This window comes from Propithecus coquereli, unplaced genomic scaffold (assembly GCF_000956105.1).
Source record: "Propithecus coquereli isolate 6110/MARCELLA unplaced genomic scaffold, Pcoq_1.0 Scaffold32, whole genome shotgun sequence".
In the NCBI taxonomy this organism is placed as follows: domain Eukaryota; kingdom Metazoa; phylum Chordata; class Mammalia; order Primates; family Indriidae; genus Propithecus; species Propithecus coquereli.
The window spans coordinates 8683149-8702150 of NW_012148841.1; the positions used below are offsets into that span (position 1 = coordinate 8683149).

The 19002-nt window shown below is 41.5% G+C and overlaps 1 protein-coding gene across 1 annotated transcript in view; it reads right to left on the bottom strand.

Moving 5' to 3' along the window:
- LAMB4 (laminin, beta 4) overlaps positions 1-6311 on the bottom strand; it is a 99489-nt gene extending 93178 nt beyond the window's left edge. The window contains exons 1-2 of the mRNA XM_012650298.1: positions 6262-6311; positions 1464-1530 (exon numbers count right to left, since the gene is read on the bottom strand). Of these exons, the coding sequence (XP_012505752.1) occupies positions 1464-1497 (34 nt within the window). The 5' untranslated portion in view covers positions 1498-1530; positions 6262-6311. The remainder of the gene's footprint in view (positions 1-1463; positions 1531-6261) is intronic.
- Between the last annotated feature and the right edge of the window lie 12691 nt (positions 6312-19002).

Below are 19002 nucleotides of genomic sequence, written 5' to 3' on the forward strand. Positions count from 1 at the left end.
TTTAGAGTTCACACAGAGCTTTAGAGGATGTGAACACACACAAACATTTATGTGCTCACACACATTTAGTTCTTATGGCTGAGAAAAAATATGAAGAATACGTGTCAGATAAAGTTTGCACTTGGCATTAAGTTCCCCAAACCTTTGGGCTAATATACTTCTTATGATTCTTTCTCATCTTCCTCAGTCAGAATGCAAAACAAAGCGTTTAAATAGGCTCCAGTATCTATATAAATGCTGATGTTCAACGGGAAAGTGCCCAAGCTGGTGATGTGTGATTGGCCTGGTTGGGAATTTGACCATAAGCTACCCTAGAGATCTGGTTTAGGTCAGGGTAAGCTTAGGTTTAAGAAATCCAGGATTGATTACAGTGAGGCCTTTTCGACCTAAGCTAATTTAGTTTAGAAGATTTTCCCTCCAGATAGAGGGATCCCCTGTTTGAGGAGGGTTCTTAGTGGCTTAGAACTTTTGCAAGGTGTGAGTAAGGTATTCTACATAGAGGCTGGGGAGAAAGGGGAGTCATCCTCAGTGGTCCCTTCTGACTTTGGATACTGGTTTAGTTTGAAAGAGAACATCCAAAGCAGGTGTATTAATGGTTTAACACAACTTTTTTATGATCATTTGAGGCCAGATCTAAGCCTCACAGTCCTGGGATGTGCCGTTATGAACAGGAGTCTCTGCTCCCATTGGGCGGTGGCTCACACCTCTGCAAGGCAGAAAATTTTCACCAGAGAACAAATGAACTCTTACGATCTGGAGCTGTTCTTTCCCCTGTTATCAGTAGATCTAACTGGAAAATTACCTCAGGGTTGGGGAATTGCAAAATTAAAAGGCGAGATTCTGAAAGTTTGCTACCATGAAGAAATTCAGCACAAATTTTTGAAGAGAAGATTCTAAGCAATTTAGTTAGCACTCAGTAACCAAAGCCTGGGCTATTATAGATGCAGAAAACTCAGATCAAAGAGAGTAATCGTTGGAAACATCTTCTCTATGATTAACGCAAATAATTCTTAGCTTATTAAAAACAGCAGAAGCATGGAGAATTTGGCCTTTTAGCTTAGAGCTGCTCCTTACTTAGAAGAGGGTATTTTGCCTATCAATTCCTCATAAGACCTCATCACTGGGACAAATATTACCTTCAAAGCAGAGCTATTTTAAAAAATTAAATGCATTGTATTTGTGAATTAACAACCTGAAACTATTCTCTCCATTCTTTAGTACCTTACTAGACTTATCTGCTGATAACATTCCATTAAAGAATGGTAGAAATAGCTGCATGTGGAAACTAAACACATTCGAATGGAATTTTTCAGTTGCTTAACACAATTGCACAACAAAATAGCTATGCAAATATATAGCAGAATAGAAGAAAGAAGTTTGGACACGTTTAAAAACTATTCCTATAGAATATTTTAGGACAATTCAATACAAACAGAAAATGAATTTAGACAACTAATACTCACCAAGGTGCAAAAAAAGGGTCAGTTGAAATTGCATTCTTTTGTCAGGAAATGATTAAATTCAATTCTTCTAGATTAAAAAAAGGTTAAAGTTAGTTACTGACAGAATCAATAATTGCCATCATCACATATTATTTAAAGGCCCTCAAACTTGTCTAATGGTTCTTAAATGCCTTAGAGATATAAAATACCCACAATGTCCAGTTCCTTAAAAAATAAGAGTACATAAAATTTTAACAAATATTTGTTTACTATTAATGTTTGCCATGTTTTGAAATGACAGGATTCAATAGCTTGTGGGAAATAAGATGCAAAAATATAATCTCCTTTGCATATTTTAATTTTAACCTATTTTTTTTTTGCCCATTCTTACTTAGAAACTTTTTTTCTAAAAAATTACGGTTAATACATATTCATTGTAGAAAAAGTAGAAAATTCACACAGGCAAAATGAAGAGAAGCATCACCTATAGTATTACCACCCAGAGAAAAGCAATTAATATCTTGCTGTATGTTCTTCCATACTTTTTCTCACATATAAATAATTAAAAAAAATAATATCACGCAGTTTTCTTGTTTCAATCAATACATCCCAGACATCCTTCTGTATCAACAAATTTTTTTTAAAATCAGTATTAAACCTGTGCCTCTTCCCTTTGTAGATTTGGCCATGCCCTCAAGAGAGATGCCTCCCTCCATCCCACAGTCACTGTTGGGGTGCTCTCTGGTAGAGATGGGAATATATATGCACCTCAGTGCATAGGAGGAAAGAAGGTGAACTTCTTTCCTGCAGCCATTCTTTTAGTTACTACATAGTATTCCTCTGGCTGCAGGAAACTGAATTTATTTAATGAATTCCCTATTGGTTGATGTATACTTTGTTTCTAATATTGTAAATATTTCTGCTAAATCTTTGTTCATATTCTTAATTATTCCCTAAGATATATTAAATGGAATGGAAATAATTAACCAAAGAGTATATGTGTGTGTGTGTGTGAGCATATAGGCATATGTGTGTATACAAAGAGTATATATCCATACATGTACATATATGCATATACACAAATACACATACTACATGTATAAATGTGCATGAATATATAAAGGTTTGATGTCACTTTCCAACTGCCATGCAAAAAGTTTGTCCTAATTTACACTCTCACAACAGTCTAGGGAACAACAGTTGACATGAGCCCTTGTCAATATTATGAATTTTTAAATCTTTGTCCATTAATAAATCAAAAAATTATGCCTCATCATTATTTTAATTTTTTATTTGGATAGTAGGAAGTATACAAATATTTTTCCTGTATTTTCAGATGAGAATATGTTTGACATTCTCTTCTTCAGGGCTTTTCCTGGTAAATCCTTTGTTTATCCTTCTAGTTCCACCTTCCTAACCCCTCCTCTCACATCTCTTGTTCTTCAGTCTGAGAGCTCCACGTGCTGCTTTCTGAATCCTCTTCTCAAAGGCTGTTTCCTTTGCCTTGAGATGCCACCCTCCTACACCCAAATGCCAGCCTCCCTGTGAAGTCTTTTTAGGGTGTTTTGAAATCCTGATTTTAGGAAAATTTTCCGTTCTGTGATTCAAGCTCTTTACATAGCCTGGGGTTCATTTCGGAAGTCCGATGTCATAAGAAAATGACTCACTGAGAAACAGTTCTCCTGCAGAATCTCCATCTGAAAGTGAGCTCTACCTGTTAACAAGTCTGTAATCCTGGACTAATGGTCGTATATAAAACCTTGTGAAGACCTGTAGGGGAATCGAGGATGGAGCCTTAGGGAGGTCCATTCTCTGTAAGCCATTTGAATCCAAGCACTGAAACTTTGTATCCATTAAACAAGTCCTCATGTCTCCCTCCCCCCAGCCCCTGGCAACCACCATTCTACTTTCTGTCTCTGTGGATTTGACTACTCCCAGTACCTCATATAAGTGGAATCATACAGTATTTGTTCTTTTGTGACTGGCTTATTTCACTTAGTATAATGTTCTCAAGGTGCATCCATATTGTAGCATATGTCAGAATTTCTTTCCTTTTTAAGACTGAATAATATTCCATTGTATGTACCTGGGGAGATTTTTAAACCACCAACACTCAGGCGCAACCCAGACTAATTAAATCAGAATCTCTGGGGGTGGGGCCCCAGAGTCAGCGTGTTAAAATGCTCTCCAGATTCTCATAGCAGCCAGAGTTGAGAACCACTGAAGGCTCATGAACATCTGAAGCTCATTAATTTGCCCCCAACCCCTGCTGCCCTCCTGGATTCCATTCTAAGACAAGGGCAAACCCAGTGGTTTCCAAACTTGATTGCACATTAATGTCACCTGGGGAGCTTTTAAAAATCCTATCACATTCCATACCAATTAAATTAGAATATCTTGGAGTAAAGTCCTGGCATCAGTATTTTTAAAGATTCTAGGCGATTCCAGTGGGCAGCAAAATTTGAGACCCACTGTATAACCATGGACCAACTTGCTCAGGCCAGAAACATGAAGGTCACCCTTGATTCCTCCTTTTCTCACCCTTCAAATCTAAATTCTCATCCAGCCCACTTGATCTCATCTCCTTAAACCATGGTTCTCAAAGTACGGCCCCTGGACTTAATAAGGTGACCAGTTCATATCAGTTTGCCTGGGACTTTTCTGGTTTTAGCACTGCAAGTTCCCAGGTCCTGTAATCCCCCTGGATCCTGGGCAAAGCCAGATGGTTGGTCACCCTACTAGACCAGCAAAATCACCTGGGAACTTGTTGGACATGCCAGTGATTGGGCCCCAGCTCAGGACCTAGTGATTAACAAACTCTGGGGACCGGCTCAGCACTCTGCTTTCACATGCCCTCCCGGTGAGTCTGATGAATGCTGAAGTTTGAGAACCACGGTCTTAGGTAATTCCCAAGTCTTTGCACTGTAAAGCTCCAAGCCACTCCTGCTCCTAGGGATGGCAGCTAACACTTAATGAAAACCCACTCTGCAGCAGGCTCTTAATTGTCTGTGTGGCCTGACAACTCCTCAGTCAGACACTGCAGGTCCAGGCTGTGGTGTTGGGGCAGAGACATCTGGTAATGTCTGCAGAAATTTTTGGCTGTCACAATAGAAGAGAGGGATTCTACTGGCTTCCAGTGGATAGAGGACAGAGATGCTGCTACAATACATATGCTGCCATGCAAAAGACAGCCCCTGTCCCCACGACTAAGAATTTTCCAGCCCAAAGTATCAATATTGTGGAGCTTGAGAAACTCTGTAAGTGGCTTCAGTGCCCTTAGCCGTGGGCCTTATCTTCCCATCCTTCATTTCCTCAAATTGCTCATCTCGAGTCTTCCTCCCTGTTTTTTATATCCCATTTTACGTGAGCTAAGCTTCAAACTAGATAAGTATCATAGTGAGTCTGGAAACTTCTATAAGTTCTGTTATCTGAAATCACCTACCCAGTCATTATAAAACCTGTAGCTGCACAGATAACCCAATTTCAGGGGTTGTGGTAATCCCATCCGTACCTTCTTTCACTAAGCTATAGATGTAATTGGTACGGCTTTTCTGGTTGGTTTACCAGAGCTGACATTTTGAAACTCACAAGAGGTACATGACATTTTTTTGCATGCTAGATTCATTGGTGAGTTTGAGTGATATATGTAAAAGTGATTGGGGTTAATAAATGTAATATTATTCCTTCTTTGGATGAAAAGTGTATAAAAGTATTTCCAAAGGCACTGGATGCATTTTGGTAATTGTTTAATGAATGCTGATAGCTGACCTGGTCTTAAAATGAGTTAAGCATTGCAATAAACAGTAAAATATATTAAACCGACAATAACTTTCTGGCATTGCTAACTGATATAATTTACTGACTGTTGTTCACTAACATTGCTTTATCTGAAGCCTGCTCCCTGTCCAACATCTTGTCAAAGAGGTTTCTTTCTTTTTTCGCCAAAACAACTTGGATGCGACAGATGAAGATATGAGGGACAAATAATGCCAAACTGCCCAGCTCCCGACCCACAGGTGGACATAGTGTTTGATAAAAGCCTGTCCACAAGAAAGGCATGTATTCCACTCCTGTTTCTGCTACTGTTCCTTTCTTCTGAAAATTGTACAGTAATTTATAACACGGCAGATAATTATAATTAACATATTTACACTAACCTTTAAGACTTTTTCTGGCATGCTTCAAATGGGTGATCTTATACATCTAAAGTGACAGTTCTTATAGAAATCTTATATTTAACTTTCCCTTGTTTAACTTTCTTTCATATTATATCACTAGAGATTTCAACTGTTTGCCTAAATTGCATCACAATGAGGGATGCAGAATGCAGAGCAATAAAGTTTACTTTTAATTATAGCAGGTGTTTTTCTTAAAACTTAATATTTATAAATATCTAGGATAGTAACAAAAATATTTTGAAAATAGATAGTTCTAAAGAATTTGAGCCTTTTCTAAATCATCACAAGCTGTATCCCCATAACAAAAATAAGTATTCACTTAGCACAATTTAAAATTGTGCATTTCAACACTACATCATTTGAAGCTTCCTTCAAGGTACAGAAAGGCTCAAATCACTGGCTGTAACTCACTATGCTTTAAGCATCAATTTTCCCATTGGATGCTGTTTTGTGTTGCAATAACCTTATGTACATGTCATCTGATTATCATTCTGTAAAAATAATTATAATCTATGCTGTTACGTACTCTATTTTTTACTTTATGCTCACTCCCCATGTAGCCCCCAAATTCTGAACTTGCTGATACCTTCAGTTAATCCATAAAATTCTAATTTGCCAGTGAGACAGCAGGCAAAACTCACCGGGATTCGAGAGTCTGTGTAGGAGGCGCAGGCAGCAAACAGGGCGTGTGAAGACACACCTGAAAGTGAGAGTCGATTTAAGCAGAAAACGTTCTCCCTGAGGCACCTAAAAGTAGGGGGAAAAGAAAGATGAGAGCTATTCCAAAACCTGCCAAAAAAGATGATTGTGAAGTTACCTGCCTCAGGTTTTGACTAACAAGCACGCGCGCACGCGCGTGCGCGCGCGCGCACACACACACACACACACACACACACACACACACACACACACACTCCGTATACAGAGGGAAATACAGCTCGATTTTACAGCAAATGTTCTCGTTTTCTCTAAAACACATTTTAATTGCCACGGATAATGCAGAGACATTTTGTTTCCTATTTTATTTATTTTCTAGTTCATGTCGCAGTGGTCATTTTTAGACACCTTGACACTTAGCTATCAATAGTGCTGAAGTAGAGGGGCTTGTTTCTTAGAAATGAGACCCCAGCCCCATGCCCATCTGCTTCCAAGGGGACAGGGTGGAATGCTTTCGTTTGGGTTCTCAAGACTCTGTTCCTTTAATGGTTTACACATTTCTGTTTACCTTGTGCTTTGGCAGGTATGACCCTGAGGGAACTGCAGGTTTAAGTGGTTTGGAAATCCGTTCTCCTACCAAGTAGGTTTATAGGAGGGAAACTAAGGAAGTCTTAAATTGTATTCACCTGTCAGTATATTAAAATATCCATTTCAAACCTGTGCAGTTTCAGTGGGTACGTTTACTGATTACTTGAAAAGACACAGGTGGGATTCCTAGAAGCTCATGGAGAATGATACCCTCGTGGAAGAATAATGGCTGTGAACCGAGCAAAAAGAAGACACGCAGTTTTCCACAACATTTACAAGTCAAGGAATAGCTTCAACAAACATTCCTCCCACACTGGTTTTATAGACCTCTAAGCATTGTCAGAGATGCTTTTTTAATGGTTCTTACCTGTTACTTGTGTTTTTATTTATTGCTGTGTTTTGACTTGATGCCCCTGTTGTTTTTAATTTTGTTTCCTCCAGGTCAGGTCTGTCTGCTCACTTCTGACGTTGTAGAAAGCAAACTCCTACAAGGCAGGAACCACCTCTTTTTCTTTTTAGGGCTGAGTATCAAGGAAGCTCGCAGTCAATATTTGCTGAGCTAACTTGTTTTATTTCTTTATATAAACCGACAACGTCCATAAAGCATCAGGTAGTAGGAAACCAAGCAGCAGTATTTGGTTTTTAGTAGAAACTTCCACAGGGAGTTGGAGTGAAATTTAGGGACTTTTCAGTTTGTTCAATGAATGGGTTTGTGTTCTGTTTTGTTAGTCAAATACTGTTTTTTCCTTTAGACATTTCAATTATTGTTCAAAACATAAATTCTAAGCACTAAATGTTTATATTTTAAAATTATTTCAAACATTGAAATTCCATAACAAGTCTTTTTCCCTTTTGAGACATGTAAATTTAAAAAGCTTGCTGCATTCTTGAGTGATTTTATTATATCTTCACGGTTTTTCCGCTGATATATGTATCTGCAGTTTTATAATGAAAACTGAAGTGACAACATGGTTTGAATTTCAAAAATTTACTTTCAAACAATTGAGAGAATATGTTGCCATAGGATATTGCCTGTAAATTGATACCATGTCTTGGCATATCTGCCTCCGTCTCAGAATGGCTCAACCATCTCTTAGGGTTGGGGCTAGGCCTGGAGGCTGTCAGGCAGGAGATATTTTCCTGAAAAATAATTTGCCCATTGAACAGTTGGTGAGAAGCAGTCTCAGTAAAGTTCTTCTTAAGCAAAGTCTTGCTATCTCTCATTTTTCTTTTCCAAAAAGAAAATAGCTTTATTGTTTTTCCTGAAAAATATGTTCATTTATCCTAAATAAGATAATATAAAATGAAAAAGTAAAAATCAACTGAAAGCCAAGAATTTTTTGGTGAATATCTTTCTAGATCTCTCTTCACTTTCTTTTGTTCTTGCTGACTCACTCTTCTCCCAGAAATAGAGAGCGGATGGGCTAAAGAACAGGAGCAAGTGCCCAAACTCAGACGTGTGGAGTCCTACCTTTATTTTGTTGCTCACAGAACCTTCAAAACTGGCAAATTCCATTAGGTATAACTTACATGTCAAAATCCATTTGTTGTACGTAAACAGTTTAATGCCTTCAGTTGAACTAAAGCTGAGCTGGAGAGAAGTGAACACGTAGTCTCTTGGCGTGGGATGGGGTATTTCCTCCGAAGGCAGCCTGGGAAGAAACTCCTTGGTGGAGCCTCATTTTAACCAGAACAGCTTAATGAGCTTTCCCTGGTGGTGGCCTTGCCTGCCTTTCCTTCTTGGTGGCCCACCTCACTGCAGGGCCGAGGAAGCTGCACCCAAGGAGACTGGCCCTCAGTCAAGGAGATTGCCCCGAGTCAGGGGGATTTCACCAGGGATGAGGGCTGAGGAGTCTTCCTCAGGCACGAGGAGCCTCGCAAGTCCGGACAGGACGTGTGGAGGGTTAGTCAGTCGAAGAGGACCTTGAAACAGCTAATCAGCCTTTAGTAAGATTCAGTGAACCTGAATGAAGCTAAGATCACGGTGCTCAAGGGAGCCGACACAAGCTGCTGAAGCTCTGACCGGACGGAGGGGCATGGGCCTACGAAGTCCTCGGGCAGGAAGGAAACAGCAAACCCTCCCTGACAGGGCTGCTGCCAACCCCGCTGGGTTACCTCAGAGCGACCCCAGGCAGAGGGCCCATGGGCACCTGGCGAGGACCCCCAGAGATTTACCACCTGGTTTCTCTTATAACTGACTTTCCCAGTTCCTCCCCTAACAGAGCAGGATGAGAGGACCCACACATCCCACGGTGGCCTGGGCCTGAGGTCACCCTGCATTTTCACCTCAGAATCTACCTCGGTGAGCTCTAGTTACAGAGACTGAGGCAGACGGAGCTCGCATGGCGTTTAGGAGAGAGTAGGGCACTCAAGTCCATTGATTTGTTTTTATAATTCCTGTAAGAATTTAAAAGTGCATTTCCATATTTACAGGAAAGTGCTAAAATGTACCAAATTTTAAAGTTGTTGATAAATGTGTAAAAGCTGTATCATTACTATGCAAAAATTGTTAACACAGTCACAGAGTGTGAGACCCTGCAAGGACCTCAGAGATAATTATATTAAATAGTTCTAACTCTCTGTCCTGGAGATAAGGAAACTAAAATCTAGAGAGTTAATTGATTCAGCTAAAGCCACACATGAGCCCACAGGCACCTTTCATCTTTGCCACTCTAACAGCCCGTGGTGGATGGCCATGTTTCTTTTATTCTTTGGTGTGGTGGCTTTGTGACACAGAGTCACATTAGCACACTTGAAGGCTTCAGGGAGTCCAGGGAAATGGGAATGTTTTATAGGAGAATGAAGTGTACTAGATAATTTAATTCCGATGTCAATCTTGTGAGGTAGGTACTAAATTATTCACATTTTATAGATAAGGAAACTGAGGCACAAAGAAGTAACTTGCCCACGATAGCACAGATACCCACATTTCTTTCAATTGTCTTGAAATCAACTGATACAGCAAGGAAGCAGGGGAGGTGGAGTAGTAAAGACCAGGTGTTCGGGGCCTATTATAGGTATCGAGTGGCAGAACCTACCCTCTTAGAGCCCTTCCATCGCGTCATGCTGAACTGTGCCAGGAAAAATTGTGAAAATCTTTGAGATGAAAAAAAAGATTGCTGGGTATCTTGTGTAGTGCATCCTTCCTGCCTATCTGTCTTTCATTGTCTTTGAGCTATTTTACAACTCCAAAAGTCTTAGGATATTGATAGTAATGCAAATGATTCTTGCCACGGAAATGCAAATTGTGTCCTATAGAGGTGCAACTGATTATTTCTGAATAGATAGTGATACATATAGATATTAGCCAATTGATTTTAGCATTTCTTATAGCCTATGTATGTATGTTTTTAAAAAAATACTTCTTCAAATTGGTTATAACATTTTCCTGGTTCCCTCATTAATTAATGAATTGAATAAAATCCTTGGTGTGTGTTTATTTTATATATGTATGAAAGTCATGATTTTACCGTTTAAAAATATTAAACTTTAACACCTGCTTGGCATTCCTGAATGTGCCTGTGTGTCTCATATTAATTTGCTTACCTGTTGTCTACAGCTGCATTGTCTGCACTACAATAGCAGAGCTGAGTAGTTGTAAGAGACCATACCACCTGAGAAGCCAGAAATATTTACATCTGGCCCTTTACAGAAAAAGTTTGTTAACCCATGATCTATTTAATGCCACTAGAGTCTCAGCATCGCCTCCAGGACACTATCTCTGCAGCCCAGGCTGTGTTCCCCTTCTGGCACACATAATGCCCTGTGCGTACATCTCCTGTAGCAGTTGCCATCTGTGTTTTGGTTGTCGCCTCTTATACCTCCACACCTCATCTATAAATCCCTCCAGGACATGGACTGCGTCTTGCTCACCCCTGCATCCCCAGTGCCTACGATAACGTCTGGCACATAATGGGCACTCAATATTTGTTGGATGAAAGTTTTTCTCATCCTGTACTGGGTCGCAAGGGTATTTGCATATCATGGTATTCTGAATAGGTATTTAACAACTGGCTGGCTATCAACCTATTTTTAAGATAAAATGACATAAATCAATATTTCTTTTAATTCCTCAGAAATGAAACAATATAGCCAAGAAGCGGTGGGAATAGCAGTAGTGAAGGCCGGTGTGCTGGGGCTTAACACAATGACCGTGCTCTGAGAAGGTGGGCTGTGCCTGGCGGGAAGCGTGGGTTCAAACAGTCCTAGGAAGATGGGCCGGTTTTCACTGATGTCGCGACTTGGCCAGGGATGGGCAAGTTGCACAACTCTTAGGGGTACGTTTCTCATTGTTTTCCACCTATCCTCTCATCTGTGGGTTTCAAAAGGGCTCCTGCTTGTCTTTCTATCGCCACTAATTCTTTGGTTTTTCTGCTTTGTCCTTTTGCCACGCCAAGAAACTTCCCCTCACTCCTGTGGCATCCTGTATCGCTCAGTGTGTTTGAGCTGAATACCCCTCCATAGTCTAGTTCTTTTTTTATGGTAGCTCTTTGTGCTGCTCTGAATTTCTACTTCCAGAAGGCTCTCTTGGTGAGGAAAGCCAAGGGGTCATGTTCAGGTGTCAATATGGGATTTACCGAAACAGCTTAGAGAATGAAAATATGGTTAGGAACATGACTTGTGGGAAACTCTAAGCACTTTTAAGGAGCTCAGCATTGCATTGTTATAAGTACCCCGAAAACTGGCATAGACTCTTTCCTGAACCTGCTGATTCTCTTCCTCAGTCTTCAGGTGTGGCTCTCTGACCTTGTCCTGCTAGAGGATTTGTCATCACTTGGATGACCTAGAAACTCTCTGCTTTCAGACCTGAAGCTGTGTGAAATCTTACGCCAACTCCACCTACTGTAGGTCTAGACACAAATGTCAATTCCTCAAAGGCAGTGACCTTTCTGATCCCTTTGCAGCCGTCCTACATCTGGTATATCATGGAAACTACAAAGGTATTGGCATTGGCAGGATTAAATTCCCACTTACCCATGTGTTATGGGTTGAATTTTGTCCTCTACCCCTTATTTCAAATTCATATGTTGAAGTCCCACCCTCTAGGACTTCAGAATGTGACCTTATTTAAGAATGGGGTCATTGCAGATGTAATTAAAGTTACAATGAGGTCATACTGGAGTAGGGTGGGTCCCTAATCCAGTATAATTGGTATCCTTATAAAAAGGGGAAATTAGGAAACACAGAGACATGCACATAGGGAGAAAATCATGTCAGGACTGGAGAGATACTGCCACAAGCCAGGGAAACAGAAGCTAGGAGAGAGGCCTGGGACAAATCCTTCCCTAGTGCCTTCAGAGGAAGCGTGGCCCTGCTGACACCTTGATCTTGGACTTCTAGCCTTCAGAACTGTGAGACAATAAAATTCTGTTGTGTAAGCCACTCAGTTTGTGGTACTTTGCTATGGCAGCACTAGCAAACTAACAGCATGGCATCGCACTGTTCATCTTTCTTCTTCCTAACCCCAGTAGTGGGATTATGGGCCTATTATCACTTAGAAGTCACACCTTTTGGTTTTGTTGACCTTGTTGCGTTTTCTAATGGAATGCTCCCTGTGTATGAGTTTCTATTGCTGCTGTAACAAATTATCGCACACAGTGGCCTAAAACAACACACATTTATTATTTTACAGTTATGAAGGTAGAAGTTTGGAATCAGTCTCATAAAGCTTAAGTCAAGAGTCAGCTGGTCTGGTTTTTTTTCCAGAGGCTCTGAGGAAAGAGTACATTTCCTTGCCTTGTTCAGCATCTAGACCCTGCTCAATTCTGTGGCTCCTTCCTTGTGTCACTCAAACCTATTGTTTCCGTTGTCATATGTCTTATTACTAATGCTGGTCCTTCTGCCTCCCTCTTATAGGGACTGTTGCTATTCTGTTGGGCCCACCACGATAATATCCCCGTCTCAAGATTCTTAATCACATTTGAAAAGTCATTTTTACCATATAACATAACATATTCACAGGTTCCAAGGATTATTTAGGCCATGGACATCTTTGGCGATCATTATTCTGTCTACCATACTCTCTTTCCTTCCATTTCCTTTCCAAATTCCATTCATTTTTCAAGGCTTTCTTCTGGAATTTCTCTATTTCAGCCCACACTGACGTCCATCTTTGTAATTATGGTCTTTATCCTACCACAGGGCTTGGTCCTAGATTCCTAATTTTTGGGCATGAAATCACCTAGTTCTCTCATTGCTCTGAAGGGAAAGTGCCTTGGTGCAGAGATCACTGTTTGCATTCTCCCAGTCCTCCTGAAACAATGGACGTTAGCTGTCTGCCCAAAGATGTAAAAATTGCTTGATGGACGAATTCATTCTTTTTAGGAATAACTAGATGCAGACGAGCAAATCCAGACCCCAGAAATTGGCCTCTCTTGTTTCTCTCTTTGTCCACACAAGACAGAAGGAAGACTGAGTGTTGGTGAGCAGGATAGAAAGCTGAGATCCCAAAGTCACTGTCTGCCATGATCACGCTCCACAGAGCAGAGCTGGTAGGCAGTTAGGCATGACTTTCGCATTCTCATTGTGTCCCTCCCATCTCTATGGAAAATAATAATCATGACACACCCATGACAACCTCTAACCAGTCCCAACAAGGTTTAAGGGACTTTATGAAGCAACTTGCAAGTCTGGAGAAAGCTGAGGAAGCCTTGGCTCTGCCTTCCAGAGCACCTGGCAGCCTCATGAGCTGGGATGATTCTTGGAAATTGGCTGTCCTCACGCTGTGCTCTATGTGCTAACATCCTCAGAGAGAAAGATGTGGGTCCAAGCCTAGGTAGACAGCTCCAAACCCATGTGTCCAGAGACTTCCATGTCTTTCCTTTTCATAGCCTTTGGACTGAGAGTCTCCTGGCCTTTAAAAACAATAGGCTTATGTTTCATTTTTAAATATTAAGTCTTTTGCAAATGGACAGACCCATAGGCCTACTCTCCTCCCGTTTTGGATATCAGATTTTAATTTTCTGTAGTTTAGATTCAAAGAGAAATCATTTACAGAGAGAAAGAGCTTGTATTTTAGAGTCAGACACACTTGAGATCATATGCTAGATCTCTTCTACAGCTGTGTGGTCTTTGGAAAGAAGCAGTGCCGCCTCACAGGATTGGTGAGAATGTTGGATGGGAATGATGTGTACATTGCCTTGTGTAGTGCTTAGCATTTTAATAAGCACTAAAGGCAGGTTGGGTATTTTCTGCTTCCTCCCGGTTTTAACACAGCACTTTCTTGCTAAATAAAGAGGATTAAATGCTGAAAACACATATAAAGTAAGAAAACACAAGGATTGTTTGCATTTGGGGGACAGATTGTGAAAGAATATAATTTGCAAAGGATTATGTTTTAGTTTGCTCAGGCTGCCATCACAGAATACCATCACAGACAGGGTGGCTTAAACAACAGAAATTTGTTTTCTCACAGTTCTGGAGGCTAGATGTCCCACATTAAGGTGCCAGCCAATTTGGTTCCTGGGGAGGGCTCTCTTTCTGGTTTGTGGATGGCCACCTTCCTGCTGTGTCCTTACATGGGGTGAGGGGAGAAAGAGAGAGAGAGAGAGAGAACATGGAAGCTCTCTGGTGTCTTTTCTTACAAGGATATAAATCCTATTGGTTCAGGGCCCCACCCTTATGACCTCATTTAACCTTAGTTACCTCCATAAAGTCCCCATCTGCAAATACAGTCATATTGGGTGTTGAGGCTTCAATATATGAATTTGGAAGGGGTTGGGGACACAAATGTCCAGTCCATACAGATTGCATGGTCATGTTTACATTTGGCATTTCCTTCCACTTCAGGTTTTACCTTGGAGATTTTAAATTGTATTAAGATTTATAAACATGCTTCTTTTCCTACTTCGGCCTTTCTGAACTCAGCCAGTGAAGGGGACCAGGAGGCTGTGACAGCATCATTCTGTGCTCTGGAATTTCCCCTCAGTCCTGGAGATGAGTGGAGTCTTCCCCCAGGTCCCTTGAGGCACCTGGTCTGTAAGAGTTCCCATGGTGCATTGCAAATGAAATGGGGCCTCTAATGGTACCTCAGTGGCCTCAGTTGCCAGAATGGCCCTGTTGAGAGTTTGGAGAGGTATATAGAGAAGGAAAGAGTAAGAGAAACAACTGACCTGAAATTCCATGTCCCTTCCCCTCTGAAGATGGTGTGGTCTCTCCACATGCCATGCCCTCCTGTTACTCCTCCTTAGTCAGTTGTCCATTGAATGCATTTTTCATTGCTTATTCTGATATCTCCATATCTCAACTCAATGCAGCAATCCCTTATTTTGAAAACACATTTGATCTCAATGTTGTTGTGAAAAGCTGCTGTATGCCTGTTTTCTTGTACATAGTATCCAGAAGTATTACATAAAATTATATCTATTCTTTTTAAGGTACTGGAAACTTTTTTTTTTTGGCCAGAGAAGACAGACAAGAGCAGGTTTGACAGGGAAACCACAAAAAGGAGCAACAATAGTGGGTGCTAAGGGAAAGACATCTCATTTGCGTTGGTGGTCTGGGGAAGTTGGCTTGTCAATCTCATGTACTGACACCCATTGAATGCAAAGCTACCCCAGGCCCTGAGCCCTACTATTTGGGAGAATATTAATCTGGGAGGAAAGGAGAATATTAATCATTTGCAAGGTGAGAGTTTCCTGTTAGCTGAAAACCAGTCCTCACACACCCAGACACTTTCCAATCCTTGTGTGGCCAGCCATAAACATGGCCGCTTGGCTTCCTGGGGGCTCCTGAGCCAAGGTGGGAATGTAACATTCCCACTGTGCAAAGGTGGTTATGTGTCTTCATAAAGGGGCATAAATGGAGTTGTATGTTCAAATGTCAATATAGAGGTCCTATGCATGTTAAAAAGGATAGAAATGTAAAGGAATTGCTTTAAAAATGCAGACATATGTGGAAAAATGGTTACATGTGTGCCCCAGTGAAGCTCATAGGAAAAATCTGGGAATAGCAGCATTCGCTTTCTATCTTAGTTCACTCCATCAATATTTATTTTGTGTCAACTATGAGGCCAGAACTGTGTTTGGCACACACCAAGCACCCAGTAAGTATCCTGGAATGAAGAAGATCCATAAGTCAGGTGTTTGACTCTAGCCATGAGGGCCTTGGTGGTGAGCACAAGAGCCAGGTGCCTGCCTTCCTAGAACTCTGCTTGGGGAATGCAGACACTCAGCAAGTAAACAAATAAATACAGAAGCACATTTCAGACGTGCTAGAAGAAAACAAACAGTGTGATGCGTGTGCAAGAGAGTAACAGAGGGAAGGGTGTGCAGGAGGCATTATTCCTGCTGCAGCTTGGAGAATGAGGAGTGAACAACCCAGAGAGCTGGGGGAAGAACCTCCAGGCAGAGGGAACAGCAAATGCAAAGCCTCTGGGGAGGGAAAAGCCACAGTTTATGTGTGAAGAAGAGAAAGGGGGCCGGAGTGCCTGGAGCAGAGTGGGAGGAGGGAGGGGGGTCCCCTGGTCAGAAATTTGGATTTTCTGTTAAGAGGAGTGGGGGGGGGGTCTTTGAAGTATTTTAGGCAGGGAGTTCCATGATCTCTGTATTGCAGAGGTTAGTAAACTGTGGCCCCTGGTCTGAATCTGGCCAGCCATCTGTTATTACAAATAAAACTTTATTGGAACATGGCAACACCCATTCAGTTAAGCACTGTCTGTGGCTGCTTTTGTTCTACAAAAATGAGTAGTTGCAACAGAGACAGAATGGCCTGCAAAGCCTAAATTATTTACTATCTGATTTTTAAAGAAGTTTGCCAAGCCTTCTCTTTGTGTGGAGTATGGTTGCAGGAGGGCAAGTGGGGAGGCAGGCATGCAGTGGGAGACGGGAGATGAGAATGTGGTGTGTTCAACATATACTTTGGAAACAGACCTATGGAATTGATTCATGGATTTGTTGGGGTAGGGGAGCTTAAATGATGACTCCTGGGGGTTTTACCTTGAGCCAATGTGATGCCATTTATTGAGCCTGGACATTGCTATAGACTGAATGTTTATGTCCCCCCAAATTCATATGTTAAATCCTAACCCCTGGTGTGATGGTATTAGGAGGTGGTGCCCTTGCTGGTTGATTAGGACATGAGGGTGAAGCCCTCAGGAATGGGATTAATGCCCTCATAAAAGGGACCCCAGGGAACTCCCTTGTGCTTTCCACCATGTGAGGACACAACAACAACAAAAAAGGCCATCTATGAACCAGCCAGCAGGCCCGCACCAGACACTGAATCCTCTGACACCTTGATCTTGGACTTCCAACCTCCAAAACTGTGAGAAATACATTTCTGTTCTTTATAAGCCACTCAGTCTATGAGACTCTGTTCTAGCAGCCCAAATGAACTAAGACAGGTACACTGGAGGAGGAAGAGTCGTAGAGTTCAAAACAACTCAAGACTTAAATTTTGAACAGGTTAAATTGAGATGGCAGTTAGACCTTATTTGGATAGAGAATTGAAACCTGGGGTATAGGATGCTGTTGGGGCCTATGAGGGCAAAAATGAGAGAGGTATCATGAGGGTGTAAGAAAGGTAATAAAAAGCTGGAGAGAGAAAAGTAAGAAGGAAGAGAGATGGCACAAGGTGCCAAGCTGGCAATATCAACAAGCTAAGGCTTCAGAAAAGCCCCAAAGATGGCCTGTCACAGGCCTGGAGAGCAGAGACATAAATTAGGGAGGATGGTCTCCCTGTGCGTGGGCCAGCTTTCTCTGCTCCTGGTCCTTCCTGGTGGGGAAGGGATTGGACAGACATAGCTCTGGTCAAGGCTGTCAGGGTTTAGGGGCCTCTGAGTTTGGAGTCAATTTGAGAATACAGATGCAGGAATCTGACAGATGGAGATCTGATTGCTTCATTTCTAAGATGGGCTTGAAGACTGTGGATTTGATGGGCAGCCATAATTGGGTTCCCTAATACCCACCTTATCCCCCACTTCTAGACCTTGGGACCACCTATCCAGGGTGGCCTGAGTGTGTACAAGCACTGACACACATACTCAGATGCCTGACAGCCATTAACCTCACTACTGAGTCGGGTGGGAGAGAGGGCTTCCCACAGACCTTTTTCTAGAAGGCCGGCCTGGATCCTGACCCCTTGCATTTACCACATGGAGACAGGGCTGAGCTGAATGCCCACATCCCACCTCCACCCCACCTTTGGGCAGGCAGACCAAAGAGAAAGAGAGAACCAAGGATGAGAGTCACTTCCTAGACTAGATGCCAAGTCATTTTGTTTCTTCCCAGAATCAACTATATTGAGATTTAACACACATAATGCACATCCAATGTAAGTATATAGTTTTATGAGTCCTGACAAGAAAAAACACCTTGTAACCACCACTGTAATCAAGATATAGACCATTTCTATCATCTCTAAACGTTTCCTCCGCCCCTTTGCAGGAAATTCCTGCCCCACCGCCAGCCCCAGGCAATCACTGATGTGCTGTCATTATAGATTAGTTTTGCCTGTTCCGGTGTTTCATATAAACGAAATTTCTGTGTTTGACTTCTTCCACTCAGCAGGATGAGTTACCTATATCACTAGTTCATTCCTTTCAATTGCCAATTAGTATTTCATTAGTATGAATTACCTGTTGATGGGCACTGGGTTATTTTGAGTTTTTTGCTATTATGAAAAAAGCTTAGTTTCTTCTTTAAATCTCAACAAATAAATCATTCCTATTCCTATGGGTGGGAGAGGAGAGAAGCTGGCTAGTACATTGAGCATAACATATTTCCCAAGTTAGTATACATTAGAATCACCCAGGAGGCTTGTTAAAGCACAGTTGCTGGCCACCATCTTCAGAGGTTCCGATCCAGTAGATCTGGGGTGGGCCAAGAATTTGCATTTCTAACAAGTGATGCTGATGCTGCTGTTCTGGGGACCATACTTTGAGAACCATTGGTCTTGTGGCATCTCATTGAGGAAAGAGGAGAACAGGGAGGTGAAGTGCCCCACGATATGGTGCTGTACTCCTCGTAAACCTCATTTATACACAGGCCTGTTCACTTCTCAAATTTCCGGGTTTATTGAGGTACAATTTATATACCATAAATTCACTTAAGTATAAAATTCAATGATTTTTAGTAAATTTACCAAGTTGTACAATCATCAACATAATCCACTTCTAGAATATTTTCATCACTCCAGTA